Raw genomic sequence first — 20,450 nt, forward strand, 5'->3', positions numbered from 1 at the left:
ACTATCTTCCACAATGACTGAACTAATTTTCACTCCCATCGATAGTATATAAATGTTCTTTTTCTCCACAACCTTGCCAGCATCTGTTTTTTTTTTGACTTTTTAATAAATGCCATTCTGACTGATATGAGATGGCATCTCATTGTGGTTTTGATTTGCATTCCTCTAATAATCAGTGATGTTGAGCTTTTTTTGTGTTTGTTGGTCGCATGTATGTCTTCTTTTTAGAAGTGTCCATTCATGTCCTTTGCCTGCTTTTTTTTTTTTCTTTTTTCTTTTTTTTTTTTTTTTTTTGAGACAGAGTTTCACTCTTGTTGCCCAGGCTGGAGTGCAATGGTGCAATCTCAGCTCACTGCAACCTCCACCTCCCAGGTTCAAGCGACTCTCCTGCCTCAGGCTCCCAAGTGGCTGGAATTACAGGCATGCACCACCACCACACCCGGCTAATTTTGTGTTTTTAGTACTGAGAGGGTTTTTTCATGTTGGTCAGGCTGGTCTTGAACTCCCGACCTCAGGCAATCCACCCGCCTCAGCCTCCTAAAGTGCTGGGATTATAGGTGTGAGCCACTGCACCCGGCCCTTTTCCTACTTTTTAATGGGTTGTTTTCTTCTTGTAAATTTAAGTTCCTTATAGATGCCAGATATTAGATCTTTGTCAGATGCATAGTTTGCAAGTGTTTTCCCCCATTCTGTAAGTTGTCTGTTTACGCTGTTGTTAGTTTTTTTTTTTTTTTCTTTTTTTGCTGTGCAAAAGCTCTTTACTCAGATCCGATGTGCCAATTTTTGCTTTTGTTGCAATTGCTTCTGGCATCTTTGTCATGAAATCTTTGCCCATGCCTGTGTCCTGAATGTACATATGTACCTAGGTTTTCTTCTAGGGTTTTTATAGTTTGGGGTTTTATATTTAAGTCTTTTTTTGTTTGTTTGTTTTTTGTTTTTTTTTTTGTTTTTGAGCTGAATTTTCACTCTGTTGCCCAGGCTGGATTTCAGTGGTGTGACCTTGGCTGGCTGCAGCCTCTGCCTCCTGGGTTCAAGCGATTCTCCCATCTCAGCCTCCTGAGTAGCTGGGATTACAGGTTCCCACCACCATTCACAGCTCTTTGTGTGTGTGTGTGTGTTTTTAGTAGAGACAGGGTTTTGACATGCTGACCAAGCTGGTCTTGAAGTTCTGACCTCAGGTGATCCACCCACCTTGGCCTCCCAAAATGCTGAGATTGCAGGCATGAGCCACCATGCCCAGCCTTCATTTAAGTCTTTAATCCATCTTGAGATGAGTTTTGTATGTGGTGTAAGGAAAGGGTCTAGTTTCAGTCTTCTACATATGGCTAACCAGTTATTCCAGCATCATTTATCAAATAGGGACTCCTTTCCCCATTGCTTGTTTTTGTCAGCTTTGTCGGCAATCAGGTGGTTGTAGGTGTGCAGTCTTATTTCTGGGTTCTCTGTTCTGTTCCATTGATCCATGTGTGTTCTACTAGTACCATGCTGTTTTGGTTACTATAGCCCTATAGTATAGTTTGAAGTTGGGTAGCATGATTGATACCTCCAGCTTTGTTCTTTTTGCTTAGAATTGCCTTGGCTATTTGGGCTCTCTTTTTTGTTCCATATGAATTTTTAAATAGTTAAATTTTAAAGTATTCATTGACATTCTTTACAGAATGTCAATGGTAGTTTAATGGGAATAGCATTGAATCTGTAAATTGCTTTGAGCTATATGGCTATTTTTACAATATTGATTCTTCTATCCAGGAGCATGGAATGTTTTTTGTTTTGTCATCTCTGACTTCATTGAGCAGTGGTTTGTGGTTTTCCTTGTAGAGATCTTTCACCTTCCTAGTTAGCTGTATTACTAGGTATTTTATTCTAAAATAGTTCTTTGCCAGTCTGAGATGACGATCTGTTAAGCCTTAGGAAAGTAAGATGGTAAAGCAAGGAAATGCTGAGAAATTGTTTAGAATGCTCCAATTTAAAGTTATACAAACATTAATATTTTTTCTATAGAGGATCAAATTGGGATCTTATTAAGACGGCATGTGCCATATTAGGAATGGGTCAATTGAAGATTTAGACCATCAGTTTCAAAAGCATCCAAGTATTTAAGAGTACAAACAGGTGTTGTACATGTGTGTGCATGTGTGTGAAACAGCGTAGTCCTCTTGATTGAAAATGACATACTTGATGGAGAGACTAGCTGAGAAGTGTAAGAGATTCCTACCTGTATTGCTCCATGCTGACTTGCCAACCTTTAAATTGTGGTAGGACTTGGCAGTCCACGGGGATTGGTCTTTACTACACTTTTGTCACTTTCTTTGCCTTATGGACTTCCCTTTTCTTTGTTTAGCCTAATTTTCGTTGAGTAACTTTAGTTTGCTAGGCATCCTGCTAGTGTTTTGCAAATGTTTTTCTCATTTAACTTTTTCAGTAACTTTGAAAGTTGGATATTAACCCAATTTTAAAGGTAAGGAAGCTGAGGCTTAGAGAGGTCATGTAACTTGTCCAAGAAAGTGATAGAATCAGAATTCTGTCCTATCCAGTGCTCTTGGCTCTGCATGATTGTGAAGAGTCACCAACAGTAATATTAACAACATTTATTGTGCTTCTAGGTTGTACTTACTCTATGTCCTTTACATTTACTAAATCTTATAACAACCCTTGAAGATGTTATTGATCTTATCCCTATTTTACAGATAAGAGGAGGCAGGAGGGGTACCGTAACTTGTCCAATGTCACAACTGGGGCTGTCAGAATTCAAAGAAGGCATTTTGGCTCCGGACTCCTGCCTTATAATCACTACTTAAAACTGCCTTCCCTGTCTGTTTTGTTTTGTTTTGTTCCCTGGCAAAGCTATAATCTCTGTAGCTGTGGTTTCCAGTACTCCATCTTTGAAAGTACATGGCAAATAAAATTGTATTCGAGAAGTTTTTTTTTTTTTTTTTTTTTAAACAGAACTCTTTTTGGCATAATATAATAATTGGGTACTATTAGAAAGCTGCTAATCATGCAGTCCTAAAGAATGTAATAATAGTATTGTGATATAATAGTATTATATGGAGTAGTTTTCCAGTGAAATCACTGTTAAGAAATTGGCTAGAAATTGTAAGAGTAGCTTAACAAGAAGTTTATGTAAAACTGTAGAGTGATAGAAAGTTTGAAAGAATACTCTCTAAAATGGGGGACAAATCAAATAACAATTTAGATAGTTGGACAAAGAGCTGTCTTTATCAGTGAGAATAATGAATACATTTATTCATTCATCCCTTCAGCAAGAACATTTGAAGAACTCTTGAGCTGCCAGGTATTCATTAGGATACGTATGAGGATGTGTTAAACTTTGCTGTGCTGGTAATCATGTCTCGTATGTCAGTGGCTTAATACATTGTTTATTTTTCAGTTACTGAAAGACACATGATGGAGGGCATCAGGGAATAACCTGAATCAAGATTCTGCTTTGTGGAATATTGGTGGTTATTGTAGCAAGGGTGGGGAGAAGGGATGGGATCTCACTTCTTCTATGTTTTGGTCCAGAAAGGGAGCACACATCTCTTTATAGCTCAATATTAGAACTAGTGACATGGCAAAGAGAAGGTGTTATCTCAAGGTCCATGGAAGTGGAGAGCTGGATATTGGTGAAGACTGGTCATGGCTGCCACTAATACATCAGTGAATAAAGTAGAGATTGCAATCCAGTAAACTTTCCTATATTCTATTAGATAATGTTTTTAAATCTATATATAGAGATTTAAAATTTAAAAGATAGATTAGATAGATATATGGATGGATGGATAGATAGATAGATAGATAGATAGATAGATAGATAGATAAAAATATAATTAGAATTGCCTGCAGGTAAGATACTGAAGATTTATACACCCCAGTGCATTTTAACTCTTGATGCTTTAGACAACATAGTATCATTTTCTATTTTTATGTGTTAATAGCAACACACATACTTGAAAATACTCTAAAATTGATGGAGAACTCTTTTCTAAAAAGCTGTATTATGCTAAATGCTAGTTCCTATGATAAAGATCAAATTTGTTAAATTGATATTTACCACTAAAAATGTTCCCTCTTTGCTATAAACTTGTTAATATAAATACTAGTAGACTCCATTCGTTATAAAACAGTTATTCAAAGTCTACAGTGTGTAGGAACCAAATACTGAGACTATGTTAGTGAGTAAAAGTAGCCATGATGGAGCTTGTATCCAATAGAGGAGATTGACATTAATCAAGTAATCACACTGGTGAGAATTGCTTAAACCCTGGAGGCAGAGATTGCAATGATCCAAGATCCCACCACTGCACTCCAGCCTGGGTGACAGAGCGAGACTCCATCTAAAAAAAAAAAAAAAAAATTCATACTAGGTTATTAATGAGAATTAAATGATGCACATGAAGTCGTTAGAATAGTGCCTGGTATATAGTAAGTGATGAACAAATGTTAACGGTATTATCATCTACAGATCCTTTTGGCTAAACAGTGGAAAATGGATTACAAGGAAAACAGCATTTGTGCAGACAAGAATATTCCAGTTGTTAGTGTAAAAAATATATATAAGATATATTAGACTCAGCATGTATGGTAGACATGGTGAAAAGAAAGAAAATGAATTTACTACATTTTTAAGTATAAAACTGACAAGACTTAACCACTCTCTAACATGCTACATACCCTATTCTATCCACAACCACTGGAATGTAAGCTCCATGCAAGGAAGGGGTTTTGTCACTTGTACTGTAGTCTCGGCAGCAGTAACAGGGCCTGGCACATAGTCAGTGTTTAGTAAATATTTATTGAGTGAAAGAATGGCTTGGATAGGAATGAGAGGAAAACAAAGGTATAAGAATGAAGTTCCTGGTTTGGGTAAATGAATGACATGTGTTTCCATGTCTGAGACAAGTACCAAGTCTTGGAGATTAAGGTCACAGGTTGCCTTGTGGACAGTTTGAGATGCCTTCGAGATTGCCAGAGAGATGTTAAAGACGCAACCAGATATAATCGTGGAGCTCAGATGAGAGTTTTGACTGCTGTGTATTTATGTACTGGTTATAATTGAAACTGCAGGTATGAAAGAGTTGTAAGAAGAGAATGTGGAGTGAGAAGCGAGGAGGGCCAGGGAGTAAGCCTTGAGCAATACCATCGCTGAAGAGCAAGTAGGGAAAGGAGACAAGAAGGGGTCAAGGTGCAGATTGTAAACCTGGCAATGATGTGATAAGAAATATCTAGGGAGGGAAGAGTTTCCAGAAGGAGGGAGTGGTCAGCATTGTATACTGTGTATTCTGAAGTTCATAATACTGTTTATACAATACAGTTTATTGGTGTGCTATCAACCTAATACTGATGATATCAAATAATTCATTAGCCTTCAGTGATAGTAAATGAATTTGGATTATGACATAGTTGAGGTATTTAAACTCAGAGAATAGCTTAATTTTTTATGAACTCTTAGTTTTAGAAGGAATAATCTCATCAAGACACAAAAGTTAGATGCTTTCTTCTTGTAGTCTTGGGATTAAAATCTGCCTATTGAGGTAGATCCTTAGTATATTGAACACACTTGTGTCATGACAAGTAACCGAATTTATTCTGTGATGGGAAGATAGAGGAAAGAGATGCTCTTGTGCAAGCATTCTCTGTAGATGCAAAGTGATGTTTAAGATCACCTCGGGTTTCACTAAGATTAAATTTCCTCTTTGAAGTGGAATGTTTCATTAATTAGCTTTTATTTGTCTCCTTTAGTTGGAAATCTAACCATTGTCTCATATTTTGGAAACATCTGTGCCTCTTTTACATATCTAAATTTACCTTGGACTGTTATTTTTGATCAAAATTTATTTTGAATCACTTTCTAATTTTATAATCTCTACTAACAAGCAAAAAGAGTATTTTCAAAGTTCTATAACTAGAAAATCTCTACTGGTGCTACATATTTAACAGAACTTTAAACATTTAAGAATCTTTTTTGGCAAACTGTGCTTGCTTTTGGAAGCAATAATATGCCTATTAAAAGTCTACATTAATGCACTTTTATTAGTGAGTATTTTATACTGAAAAGGAGTTCTAATTGTGTTCCTGCATGTCTATGTGGGTAGAATCATTCTCAATAATTCTTTCGCAGAGGCATTTTGAATGTTTTGTTCGTATTTTGTGCAGTTCAGTAGCTGATTGTTTCCACGAACTGGGTGTACACTGCCAGCTCTTATCTGTTCCTCTTGGGTGTTGCCATATCCTGGAGGAGTGCTAATCCACACCTCTAGATTTTTCTCTTGCAGTGTTTTCATATGTGCACAGTGATTCTGAAAACTGTATTTTTTCTCAAATGGAAAACTTAGGAACTCATTTGTTTTACATTTGTTCCAACCCATATTATAGTCAGGTATGCACAACTAAATTCAACTTCAGGCTTTACATGACAGGATCTTTGAGCAAACAGAGTTAGTTACACTAAGCACTCTTCTGCAGTGTTAAGAGTTTGATGAGTTATACTCGATGCTGTAAGTTTAGATGAAAACCTCTAGGTGAACCGGAGAGAAAATAAGCTTCCCTGGCCACTCAGATTCTCACCTTTCCTCTGACCTTCTGTTTCTTTTTCTTACCCACTGCTGTAAAACCTTGGCTTATGCAACTCTTCAAACTTACCTAGACTTAGACTAACTCACTTGCTTATTGTGTAATTTTGTAGGTGCTCTTGGGAGGAAGGAAAATATGATGAGATTATGTAATTCAATGGCTTTCGGTTGCAAGTGGTGAGAGGAGGAAATGCAGGGGAGCAGTGAACAGGAGAGTCTATATGTCAATGGTAGATGTTGTTGGTTCAAGTCATTGACAAACATCAGCACATAATTGAATCATAGAGGATGTGCTCAGCTTAATTTGGTAATGAATTTCGTGAGCTGAAAATATTTCAATACCATTATTAAACGGTAGTTCTTATAGATAATTCTCTCAGGCAATCTCCTTTTTAAAGTGAGTTATTAAAGCAAAATACTAAATCAACCTTTCATACTTTTCTAGTACATTAAAATTTTAATCCTACCTATGTGCTGAGGTAAGATCCTCGTGAGGACCACAAACTTGTGCTCTCAGAAGAGGGGCACTGTATGGAGATACTGGGAATTGTTCTTTCAGTTTTAAAATTCCTAGGTATGCTCTAATTCTTCCCATCACCATTCCCCCAGCAATGCATACTTTAACATTGACATTAATGAGAAAGGATAAAAACCTTGAGAAACATAAGCTAAATCTTTTTTGGTATGAGTGTTCTCTTGTTTTAGTAATCTCATTCACATTTTCATAGTTGTTCTTTTTGCTTTTAAACCTTAGAAACGACATAAAGCCGATAATGCAGTGAACAAGAAACAAACGCAAGGTAGGAATTTTACATGTTTTTTTCTCATATTTGTCAAACCCACTGGTGGTATATACAAACACTTCAATTACATATAATTCAATTGCAAATACTGTGCATCTCAAGTTTTTGTTTTGGGGTAGATTGATTTTTGCTTTGTGGCATTTGTTAGGATGACACTTAAACTCACTTTAGAGTGATTTATAGTGATAATACTTTTGAAAGCCAACATTTTAAATATATTTAAGTGTGTCATAGCAATATTCTCTCAAATATAGTCCATAAAAGTCTGCAGTTGTTTTGACAGTGTTTAATATTATAAAGTGTCTTTATTTTGTTTGTAATCTACAGATGTTATTCTAGAAAAGATGTACAGAAAATAAGCTCATGTGATGTCACTTGAGTGAAAAGCATTTTGGAAACACTCTGAGTTATACATGCAGATGACAGACACTCCAGAAATAAAACAAATACAACCAGGCCTGCTTCTGTACAGTGCATGGCATTTTGGCACAGCTCTTTTTGGGTGGGGCTCATTTTGATACAGCCAAAACCAAAATGATCTTTAATACAAGCAAATGGGCCGTCATGTTCTAAGATTTTGTTTTTAAATGCCCAGGAGTGTGAGAAACAGACATCTTAGCTCATCTCTGAATGAGTTTGCCCCATCTGAGAATCTCATCTCTGAAGTTCTTTGATGCGGTGAGGATCAGTGATGTCTGCCAACATTATCTGATATTTAGGAAGACTATTTTTATACTGCTAATATTTCTATGGAGTCCTGTCAAAATTCCCTGCTTCTTTTTCGCCACCTCCCACAATAGGCATTATATGCCGATTTTTAATACACTTAAGGACGATATATTTACTAATTAACCTAATAAATTTGCAAAATATTTACTGCAATTATTTTATTATGGAACATATAAGAAAGTATAAGATGGGAACTTCAGCTTACAACTTATGAAGAGCTTATAACATATTTGTTGAAATAGGTCCGTGTAAAAACATGTAAAAGTGCAAAGAGATGATCTGTGTGGAAGATGAAGGATTTGGACTACATGATCTCAGTTCTCTTCAGATTTTTGTGGCAAATCATGGTTTCTATGTCAAGTGCTATAAAAATTGGTAAGGAGAGAAAATTGTGGTGTATCATGAGCTAGATCTTGAATTTTAGGAGGACATTGGATGAACAGAGAGGAATGGAGAAGATATTTTTATGTGTGGGTTGAGTGGGAAAGGAGGAGGAGGGGTTTTTCTGGAAAATAAGAAGACTGTAGGACTGCTTTGCTAAATCATTATTAGACTGCCAGATGCAGAAAGGAGATTCACATCAGAGAGAAACAAAATCATGATTTAAAGGGTAGGCTGAGGTTGAATTGTATAGGATCTTGAATGCTAAGCCAAGGGGATTTCAACATTTCTTGTGGATACTGAGACACTGTTGAAGGTTTATGAGCCAAAATGAGACAGGCCGAGCATGTGGGTTAAAGATGTAAGGCAGAATGAACTGGAGTAAGGGACTGTTAGAAGCCTGGGACAGAGCTACTCCAGGAGTTTAGTTGTGAAGGGACAAACACAGGAATTGAAAGGGAAAAAATCCAGATGTTTCAAGCCTGGTATTTTTGGCAATATACAGTTTTTGCATTTGTTGCCATATTGCTCAGAAAATTTAGTAACAGCTTTTGAAACAGAAGTACATAAATGCTTTTCCAACACCATAATGTGTCTTGTATCAGAGGGCTTCTATGTTCAGTGACTGGCAGTTACTGATTTTCAAGCCTTGGCTCAAGAAGTCAGCATAGTACAGTGGAGGTGTGGTCATCATAGCTATGATGATTTTGGGCTACCACACGGGTGCTCCACCCTTCTGGGTACTTGCCAACCTCCAAAAAAAAAATTCCTTTGTCTACCATTCAGATAAAATTGTATTTCTTGACTATCCATCTTGGTTCATGAGTCCCCTTCATAGATTAACAGGATTGGCCCTATGGCTAAATACAAGAATAGGCAAGTGAGAGGAAAAGCTTCTATAATAAATGTATATAAAACTCAATTCAAAAATAAAATATTAGGGCTTAGCTATAAAAGCCATTTTAGTCAACAGAATACACTCCATATCTGTAGGTTTCTCATCCTAAGATTCAACCAATTGAAGATCAAAAATAGAAAAAAACAAAAAACAAAAAATCCAACGAGGCCGGGCGCGCTGGGTCATGCCTGTAATCCCAGCACTTTGGGAGCAGAGGTGGGTAGGTCACCAGAGGTCAGGAGTTCGAGACCAGCCTGACCAACATGGCAAAACCCCATCTTTACTAAAAGTACAAAAATTAGCTGGGCGTGGTGGCAGGCGCCTGTAATCCCAGCTACTTGGGAGGCTGAGGTAGGAGAATTGCTTGAACCTAGGAGGCGGAGGTTGCAGTGAGCCAAGACTGTGCCCCCGCACTCCAGCCTAGGTGACAGAGAGAGATTCGATCTTAAAAAAAAAAAAAAAAAAATGCAGCAATAAAAAAATACAAATTTAAAAATATAGTATAACAACTATTTACATAGCTATTTACATATTTACTATTTATGTTGTGTTAGGTTTTATAAGTAATCTAGAGATGATTTAAAGTATATGAAAAGATATGCATAGGTTATATGAAAAAATACTATACCAGTTTAATTAAGGGACTTGAGCATCCATGGATTTTTGTATCCATGGGAGATCCTGAAACTAATCCCTCATGGATATTGAAGGACTGTGCTTTCCTTCAGACTGTATTAAGTCCCGTATCCAAGAAATTATGGCTTTTATGTTGGTAGTTGAATTTGTTTCCTAAGAGAATGGTGTATTTTTGTTTTCTCCTTTGCTGCCTTTGAGTATTGGTCTTCTTGGTTTGGCAGTTGATAGGAGATAACAAAAATGTTCTAGTAGGATACTGTTTGCTGTCAGATAATTCAGATTGCTTAGCATGAAAGCCATCTGTTATTAGACCAGAATGAAATTCAATTTGCTTTTCTGAATTGAGGCAGAAGTGGGTGTATAGGAGTGGGGAGGGAGGAGTATTGGGAGGAGTATTTTTGACAGGTAATTAATTTTTGACGGACATCTGAAGCATCCAACTCAAATTTTCATTTTGTCAATGTTTATCAAGTCCACATAATGTGTAAGAGACATTTTTCCCTCAGTCAAATGTTAACCCTTTTATATTCACAGAGAAATGAATATTTTCTCTCCTTATGTGAGGCATCAGAGGGTAACCCTCTCATTCCTTAGCAACTTCGGAAATATAAACTTGTCATTTTATTTCCAACATTTTCAACCATTTAACTGAAAACTGGTGCTTATTGGATGCCCTGTTTTCTCTGATAAATTAACTCAATCAGGGATTGAATTATGGAGCTGAGACCTAACTCAGAACCTCACGGTCGTCAACACCACTTTTGGAAACAAGGCTTGCCCGAGAGATATATAAGCTGGTTTGGTTGATGATTCAGTGACCTGACGAGTGTAAAATTGTGTATTGTTTTCCAAGAACCTAGTTGCAGAGGGAGGACAGAGTAGATTGACGCTCAGAAGTCCAGGGATGTGAGTGAGTCTTGATGAGTTTTATCGTCCACTCTGCCCAGAGCATGGTGGCTGCTTCTCTTTGCTCCAGGATTTTTGTTGTGTGATGGTTTGTGCATACTAGATAGGAACACTACAGATTGAAGGTCCGACTCTTACTCAGCTTTGTGTTCCCAATAGCTCCCAGACCAGGGGCCTGTCTTAGCAGGTACTCTCTATGTGCATGGTAAATGAACGAGTAAATAAACCACTCTCCGGATAAATACTTGAGTCTACATAATAAAGGAAGAGGAAAGACTGGAAATCAAAAGAAGCCTTCCTGAAAATTCATTATCTGGAGTGCAAATAAGATGAAAAGCAGTATTTTCATCACACTGTGTCCCAGACTTTCACAGTCACTGATAAAATAATATGGCAGAAGTCCTTGCCACTTTTTTATCTTCTCTGTCAAAGTCATTAGATTATTTAACCCTTGCTTCACCTTCTGTGAACACAATACTTTGTCTGCTGATCCCTTCCACTACTCAAAGCACTGCCCTGTTGAGAATGCCCTCATTTTCCTTGTATCTAACCTTACTTTCATTTCCTCTGACCTCTTCCCTCGATATTTGAACTCAGATTTTGGCACAGCCTCCTCCACGTGTCTGCACACACACATGAGAGACCATCTCTCATTGTTTTCTCTGAGGTGAGTTGTTCTGCCAAATATATCTCTGCAGAAATTTATAAATACAAATTTATCATTGTTATTCTAATATGTACATTGAAGCCAATCCCCATATGAATTTATTGTGGTGACTGAGCTAGTTTTCATTTTAACTGGTAAAAAATATGCTGTCATTTCTTATGAAACGCCATGATGGCTAGTTTGCCAATCTTTCAAGTGGAATGACAGCTTCATCTAAAACCACAGCATGGAGGCCTAGGAAAGGATGGAGTTCAGGTGCAAACTAAGGTATTTGGGAAAATTTGTAAGTGCTTCCTAACGAGTAAATTTGCTTTTTTAAAACCCAGGTGTATTCCCTGGAGTATGGTCTGGATACATTCTGCATATGAGAATGTGTGGAAGATAGAGCTGCAATCCTTGGCAGCCCATTGATCAACTGGTTTGATGCTGTAGTTGAATGAAGGCTACATTGTTTAATATTGTGCCTTATTTTATTATGATACTAAGCATTAGATTAGCATAAGTAATAAAGCAGTTTGTTCTAATTATTTAGAAAAGGTCACATGAAATTCTTTTAAACTAGGCACATAGCTAAAAATAATAAATCGACTCATATTCACCTATATCTTCCTTCCCCAGAGCTACATCAGTCAGCCTTTTCTGAATGGAGTTGAGTGAGTGATGGCTGAGAGCCACTAACAAGACTACTTCCCTGCAGGGCACGTAGTTGCTCATCTCCCACTGGAAACCATTTCACCTTTAAAGTCCTTTGTGAAAAAGGTGTTAAATTGATGTGGATTGAATGTGTTTCGGGTTGTTAAGCCTTAAATGACCTACTAACAAGGCAGAGTTCATCTGGTTCAATTCATTTCAGTCTGTTCAAAGGGATGTATTATGCTAAGGGACTTAAAATAGCTATACATTTCTTGCCTGCCAAAAAAGCGTTGCTCCCTTTTTGTCTCTCTGGAGGTACCCCCCCCGACATCTGATCCGTTCAGTAGACCTGAACATACCCCCTGCCACATGTATGTTGGCTTACCTATAAATGGTTTTTAGAAAGTAGTGTTTCAGTGATCCTAGGGACTTAGAATTAAGCATATTTATGGCCTAAGTAATTTCAGACACCTATAAGATTTTTAATATTTTCAGATTATCACAAAGATCTGAGTTTTATGCGAATACTAAGATCTAACCATTGAACCCGGTAGATGTCTTCAGCAGTAGCTGTGGCTGGAGAGGAGATATTTGTGGGGAAAGACAGCTCCAGATTATCTTTCTTTTTTTATTTTTAAAAGTTGCACACAAAGGAGCGAAACCCATTGAGGTAATGTGGGAAGATGGTTAAAGTGAGAGGACTGATTTTATAGTTGGCTTTATGACTTGGCTCTGCACTTTATTCCTGTACGGGCGTACTCCACTCACATTGTCTTTTATTTTTAAATTTAAACCAGGTAGTCTGCTTTCATGGGAATTTTTCTCTCTCCCGTTTTTGCCAAACCCAAATAAGTTGTATTAACGTATTTTCTGGGGAAAATGGGTGTGATTCAAAGTTAGAACATTTGTTATTTTACTTCAGAAAGTCTTTACTGAACATCTTTCTCATGTAGGACCCTGTGTAGAAAATGCAGAGAGAAACAAATCATGCTCGCCCTACAGGAAATTATAATCTTGTAGGGAAGATAAGATGCAGACTGATAGAATTCAAGGTAAAAAAAAAAAAAAAAAAAAAAAAGCCAAATGAGAGATATAGGGATTCCAAAATGCCGTTTGAGGGGTTCATGAAATTAAGAATGGAACTTTGGTAAGCAGGTATCAGGGTAGTAACTGTGAGTGATGCAGGGTGAAAGGACTAATATGAGCATTACTGTGGAAGTGGGAAGACATGAGATGTACTCTGGAAATAGCAATAGTCTGTTTTGGCCAGGGCATAGAATCCATGTCATGAAACAATGAAGTGCAGGGACAGGGAGGCAAGTAAGGGTCATTTTTCGGAGTCTTTTGAAAACCAGGGTGAGGAATTTGGATGGAATTCTGAAAAGTATGGATAGGCTTCCACTTGTACTTTTGAAAGAATTTGATGGCTGTATGGAAAGGTGGCAGGGAGAGGCACAGAGAGATTGATTTTCTTATTAAGGAGGGGGACAGGCTGTGTCAATTAGAAGACAAAGGAGAGCACACAGTGGATAAATTCAACTGGACCTGGCAATGGAGAGAAACCCAGTCAAATACCAAGTGCTGGCAAATCAAAAGACCAGGACTGAGACACTCACTAAATCCAGCATTTAAAAGAAGTAGCCATTGTTCATTTTTCTTAACTAGAGAGTAGTTGTGGAGCTCTGAAAACTGAAGCCAGATCACAAGGAGTTGTGGAATGACTGATGGGTGAGGCAGTGGAGGGAGATTTTTCTTTCAAGGAATTTCTCAGTTAAGCAGAGGAAAAAGTGAGGGACTCATGACTGTGGGCAGGAATAAGGGAAAGCATTTTGAGAACAGGGTCTTGCTGGTCTTTGTGCTCCGATCACATTGTGCCACCTATATTGATTTTTAATAAGCCGTTCATTCTCAGATTTGTGCGTCAGAATCCCCTGGAGCTTTTGTTAAAACACAGATTGCTGGGACTCACACCTAGACTTTCTGTAGGCCTGGAGTGGGGCCCCAGAGTTTCATTTTTAAACTCTCAGTGACACTGCGGGTGAGGGGGTAATACTTTTAGGACAACTCATTTAAAGGTTGTATAAATGAGGTGATAGAAGTAGTATCAACCAATTGGACATCAATATATGTATTATTATATGTATTACATGGTTGAAAGAGGAATCCAGGAAGTTTCCTTTGTCTTTTGTGTCAGCGGACACTAATGGTTCAGCCAAGCACCCGGTGGTTTAATGTAACCTTTATAGGCAAGTTTATACAAGAGACTCTTCCTGTGCCGTGTCAGTTTGTGCCACACTGAGACTTTTGAGTTAAAGTTGTCTTGGGAAGTAAGAGTCTATATAGTGAATAAAATAATGTTTTAATGTTGGCATATTGGCTTTCCTTCTTTGCCCCAGTCAAAGCCATAGTCTCAGCTGTACTCCAGTCCTTGATGACCTAAAATTCCTCTTAAATGCTGACTCGGAGAAAGGAAGTGGAGCACACTACATTTTCTGTGGTTTTACTTTTCCTCTATGACAACAGTAGTGTCCGTTGTCTTTTTGGATGACTTGCCTCTTGTTACCCACTTAAGAAATGATAGGCCGGGAGTGGTGGCTCACACCTGTAATCCCAGCACTTTGGAAGGCCAAGGTGGGTGGATCATGAGGTCAGGAGATCAAGACCAGCCTGACCAACATGATGAAACCCCATCTCTACTAAAAATACAAAAATTAGCCAGGCGTGGTGGCGCACACCTGTAATCCCAGCTACTCAGGAGGCTGAGGCAGAAGAATTGCTTGAACCTAGGAGGTGGAGGTTACAGTGAGCCGAGATTGTGCCACTGCACTCCAACCTGGGTGACAAAGCGAGACTCTGTCTCCAAAAAAAAAAAAAAAGATATTATTTCCCAGGTAGGGCCCCCAGTGACACTTTCGGCAGTGGCCCCAGCAGTAGACCATTCTGATTGGGTGGTGGGTGGGTGGCGTGCTTCTCTCAGAGAAGCTGGTGTTAGAGTGTAAGTTAGCACCTGCACCTGTGCAATATTTGATTGAGTCCTGAGAAACTGGCCACTCCCTCCAGGGCCTTTGATTGAGGAATTCCAAATGTACTTTAACAGAATGTTTTCATTTCAAAAAAGAAACCTATTACAACAAAGCTGTTACCTTGTATCCTGCTAAATAAAAACAAGTTACCTTTGAGGTAATTGTTTAGTCTGAGCTCTCCGTGGCGTGGCGGGACTGTCAGACTAATTAGGCTGTTTGAAAACTATAGCAGGTGTGTTTGGTTGGAACTGGAAAGATGTGGTGGAGGAGTTTTGCATTTAAAACAATGAGCTGTCGAGGCACCACCGGCCATTCTGACAATTCTGTCGTAACTTATTCCTACTCCCCTTCACCAGGCTTCTTTAATCATCTCTGCTAGGCTCACCTTCTTAACGCTTTCCATATATTGGAGGAATGTCATCTTCCTAAATGAAGGTTATTTGGAGGAACACAGTCACTTCCTTGTTGAAATCTAATCCGGTTATATTGTGACTGGTTTCTTGAACACATTCTAAATGTACAAAATTTTGGCCTTGGCTGTGTATGGTGAGGTTTACCTAATTCTCTACTGAAATGAATACATTTAAAAAAACAAAACAAAACAAAAACTCTGGAATCAGAACAGCAGCTCTGTTCCTTTTGGCCCAACAACCCTAAATGCTTATCACAGGCCCAACATTGTTTCTTACTTTCTCTAAACTTAGGTTAGTGCCAGGTCAAAGGAGGTCGGTGATTTAAAAATAGCTAGATTGCTAATTCAGTCACCGACATAAAACATGTAGTGGTGTTTATTTTCATTGTTCCAAGGACTGGGTGTTTAAGAACCAGTTCTAAAAGATAACAATGAATTATAGGATTGACTTGTTTCCTTGGCCAGTGTTCAAGTCTTGATTTGTACGGAAACTTTTTTTTTATGTTGTGAGCTGACTTTTAACTTCAACAGAGTATACTCATCTATATTCCAAGATGAGGCTAGCCTCAAGTTTGTGTATTTCCTTTCTTCATTTCTGTGTTCTGGTTTTGTATTTCAAGAACCAAACAAATGGGGGGTGGGGTAGAAGTATGCTCTCACTTCTAAGGAGCCTACAGCACTGCAGATGCAGCAGGCCCATGCAGCAAATGTTGAGCAGCAAGGTTCTGTAATACTTTCAAAGAAGCATTACTCTATTTAGTTAGGATTCCAACGCAGCATAGGGATGTAAAGGTAATTTATACTTTGATTAATCCAGACCACTACAGCCTTCAGAATAAATATCAAATACTCATCAGATTGACAAAATTCACGGAATTGTTGAGTTTCTGCTTGTCTCAGTTTATAGTCAGTGGAAATTTATACATTGCTGGTAAAAGTGTGGAGTGCTGTAGATTCTTGGGTATCTGGTTGTATCTGATGAAACTGCAAACTCAAATGTCCCGGAGTTAGCAATGTTCTTTGGGGCATTCTATCTTACAGGATATAACCATGTGAATATATTTCATTGCTGTGGTAGTAGAAAAAAAATAGAAGTGAGAATTTGCACCGGGGGAGAATAGTTGAATGCTTTATGATGCAGCTGTTGTGGAAAATTGAGTTGTCTCACACAGGGCAAGGACAGCTCTGTGCCTACCTCTAGGACACCTGGAAGTGTGATGCTGAACACTGCCTAAGACAAGGACGAGACAGACTAGCTAGTGATTTATAATATGCTGTTTAAGGTTTGAAACTCCCTTGTAGCCACCCAAGACTAGCTTCTCTACTTAGTTTAAGCATATACAGAGATTGATGGCTTAACTAGTTTTACTGGCTACACAGTTTGCCTTGGCTAGTCAACTAGAGGGTGGAAAAGACCCCACTGGAAACTTGCCTGGACTTTCCTGAAATTCAGATTTCACATACATACCATGGAGCTTCGACATTGATGTTGAGGGTGGAAGAGAAGGGCTCCTGGGGAGCTCAGTCTCTCAGGCCTCTGCTGCTTTTGTGGGCTTTCATTTTCCTGCTGTACCATATCCTTTGCCTTGAGTAAAGTCTTTTGTGAATACATCCTGTGAAGTCTTGTGAGTTCGCTTAATTATCCAGCCCGTTGTAATTGACACATCTATGCCATGGAGTATTTTCCAAAAATGAATTAAATATCTCTGCTTTTCATTAAAGTATTTATGGCATGTAGAGTGGAAAACCAAGTGGCAGAGAAATTTTTAAAAGGGAAAGAAAAAGCAGGAATGTCCATGTTTGTCTAGAGGAAGGTGTGCAAGGATTCATCAGTTAGTACTCCTTACTGTGAGAAAGTGGCCTTGAGAAGAGGAACGTCAGCTTTTACCTTGTATACGTACCTGTCTTGCTGGAAGCATGTATTGATTTTGTCATTTGGTAGAAAACATTGAATATGTATTTAAAAGTTTCTTAGATGTGTACATTTGGGCAGTATGCCACATTTTTCTAAGTATTTCTTCAATAATGAATTGAGAGGGAACATTTGGGTGGAGAGGAGAATGCACTGCTTGACTGGAGACAAAGATTTGCAAAAGGTCAGTTGGAGAAAGGAGGTAAATAAGTTTAAACCTGGAGAGAAAATTAATCGGAGTAAGGTTGAGGGAAAATGAGCACATACAGAAGATGGAGGCGTCAAGCAGATTTGGAGCAGGACGGCAGAAGTGCAGCAGTTTTGGAGGCGGTTTTCCACATAAGTGCCACTGGCTTCCACTATCCGTTATTGAGTGAAGACTCTGGCATAATCTGTTGGATATGAGAAGCCTGTTGTGACACTTCCCATGTGTTAAATGGAACCCAACAAAGTGGATCAAGGCTATTTTTACATGTGAACTAACAAACATCTGCAAAGTCGCAGCATATTGAGGAGGGCTAGATTAAATTACAGAGCTGGAAGGGGTGGCCCTGAGCTGATACCAGAGAACAGTTTGTGTTACTGCCTCTGAAGGTTACATAACCATTTCTAACTGCTTGCACTGAAAATCAGTTCAGTCACTTATAAAACTGAGATGTCTATTTTAAGCAAATGTTAAAATAGTTCATTGGCATCTTTTTATATAGCTATTTTTTAATTCAGTTATAGTTCACATACCATATAATTCACCATGTTGAAGGATACAGTTCAGTGGTGTTTAGTGCATTCACAAGGTTATGCACCGATCACCGCAACCTTAATTCTAGAACATTTTCATCAATCCAAAAAGTAACCCTATACATGTAAGCAGTCTTTCTTTCTTCCTTGAGTCCCTTGCAATCACTAACCTACCTTTTGTCTCTGTGGATTTGTCTGTTCTTGGCATCTTATGTACATGGGATCATACAGTACGTGGCCCTTTGTGTCTGGGTTCTTTCACTTAGCATGTCTCCAAGATTCAGTCACGTCGTCGTATCTGTACTTAAATTCTTTTTATGGCAGAATAACATTCCGTTTAATGGCTATACCACATTTTGTTTATTGATTCATCTGTTGATAGACATTTGGGTTGCTTCTACTCTTTGGCTATTATGAATAATGTTTCGGTGAACATTCATATACAAGTTTTGTGTGAACGTACGTTTTCCATTCACTTGGGTATATACCTAGTAGTAGAATTTCTGGGTCTGTAGTAACTGTGCTTAACTTTTTGAGGAACTGCCGAAGTATTTTCCTATATAACTATTTATTAAATGTCCTGTGTGTGTTATTTTTAACATGAACCCTACTAGGTAGTGGAGTTGTATCTTTAGTAAATTTATAACTGTTACAGTGGTCTCATATGATCCCATAACACATAAGAATATTAGTGGATCCAGCATTCCACCCAGCTAGTACTTACTGAGCACCTTTATGTCGGTGTGTGCTGTGTGATAACACTGGAACAGTAAGAGTGAGTACAATAGAGAAGGTTTCTCTTGTCATGGATCTTACAATCTGGGGGAAGAGACAGCCCTTAAATAATCCTATTTAATTAAGTATACAGTAAAACTGTGATGCTGTGATAAGTGCTCTAAAGGAAAAGTGCATGGAGCTCATTTAGATTTGGGGGTGAGGAGGAAGGACTGGGTGTCAACACAATGCCCCCTGAAAAAGTGCTGTTAAAGCTGAGATCTACAAGGTGTGTGTACAAGTTAACTAGCTAAGGATGGAGGGAAAGAGAATTCTAGGCATGGAAACATGTGCAAGGGATTTGAGACAGCAGAGAGCATGGTGCACTCACTACAGAGGGCATAAGGAGGGCGTGTTCGGAGTGGCAAGAAGTAATGATGGGAAAGAGCAAGAGCTGCTTCATGAAAGGCCTTGTAGATGTTTGGATTTATTTTTTGAGCCTAGGGAAGCCAATTGAAGAGTTCTGAGCAAGGGTTGACCCAAGTTTGTGTGTATGGACTGATACATAATATGTAATTATTACATTTATGTAAAATCATCATAGATACTTATAGCTACACTGTAGAAACTGAATTTGAAAGAGATTAAGAATGAATGCAGGAAACTAGCCTGAGGCTAATAAAGACATCCAGTTGGGAGGGGGTGGTTCCTGGAACTAGGGGTGCTGATATGATGATGGTAGAGAAGATTTTAAAATATTGGCAGATTTTGAGATGCTTGAGGCACAAAATCAAAAATCAACAGGATGTTTTTAGTAGTAAAAATTATTCCAGATTTTCAAAGGCATTTTTCTGGAAGAGTTTTAAAAAGGGCTAAACAGGGAGACATATGAGCATAATAAAACTGCCAAAAAATCATAATGCAGCATTGTTAACAAAGAGAAATTAAGTCGCTTCAAAAGCATTGCTACAGAAACAACAAAACAAAGGTTAAAAAAAAACTATACCCAGACTAATAGGTGAATGTTACAAAATTACAGGATGATAAGGTCATTCATTGTACAGAAATTTAGTGCATTTCTAAATACTGCCAACAACTGGAAAATAGAATAAAAGGTAACCCTCACGATATTAAGAAAAAAAATAAAATATCAAGAATTAAATCTAGTGAAAGACCCATTCACAGAAAACTAGAAAACATATCTAAGAAAATTTAAGATGTAAATAAATAGAGAAAGATACTTGTCCATGAATTGGAAGACTTGAGACCCAAATCAAATTCTAGGAAGATAGTGTGTTCTCCGGAGCTTATTCATCCTGTCTAATCTGAAGTCTTACTCGTCATGTCAAATATCTTGATTTTAGAAATATTGGACACTGATAGTTTTTTTAAAAACTAAGTATTACAACTGGGAGAATTACTAATA

The 20,450-nt window shown here is 38.1% G+C and overlaps 1 protein-coding gene across 8 annotated transcripts in view; it reads left to right on the top strand.

The window, feature by feature from the left end:
- Positions 1-20,450, top strand: part of LOC105487701 (ATPase phospholipid transporting 8A1) — a 266,324-nt gene that overhangs the window by 41,580 nt on the left and 204,294 nt on the right. For all 8 annotated transcript variants that reach the window (XM_011751245.3, XM_011751247.3, XM_011751246.3 and 5 more), the window contains exon 5: positions 7,327-7,372. In XM_011751245.3, coding sequence (XP_011749547.1) covers positions 7,327-7,372 — 46 coding nt within the window. The remainder of the gene's footprint in view (positions 1-7,326; positions 7,373-20,450) is intronic.

Source organism: Macaca nemestrina, chromosome 3 (genome assembly GCF_043159975.1).
Source record: "Macaca nemestrina isolate mMacNem1 chromosome 3, mMacNem.hap1, whole genome shotgun sequence".
Taxonomy (NCBI): domain Eukaryota; kingdom Metazoa; phylum Chordata; class Mammalia; order Primates; family Cercopithecidae; genus Macaca; species Macaca nemestrina.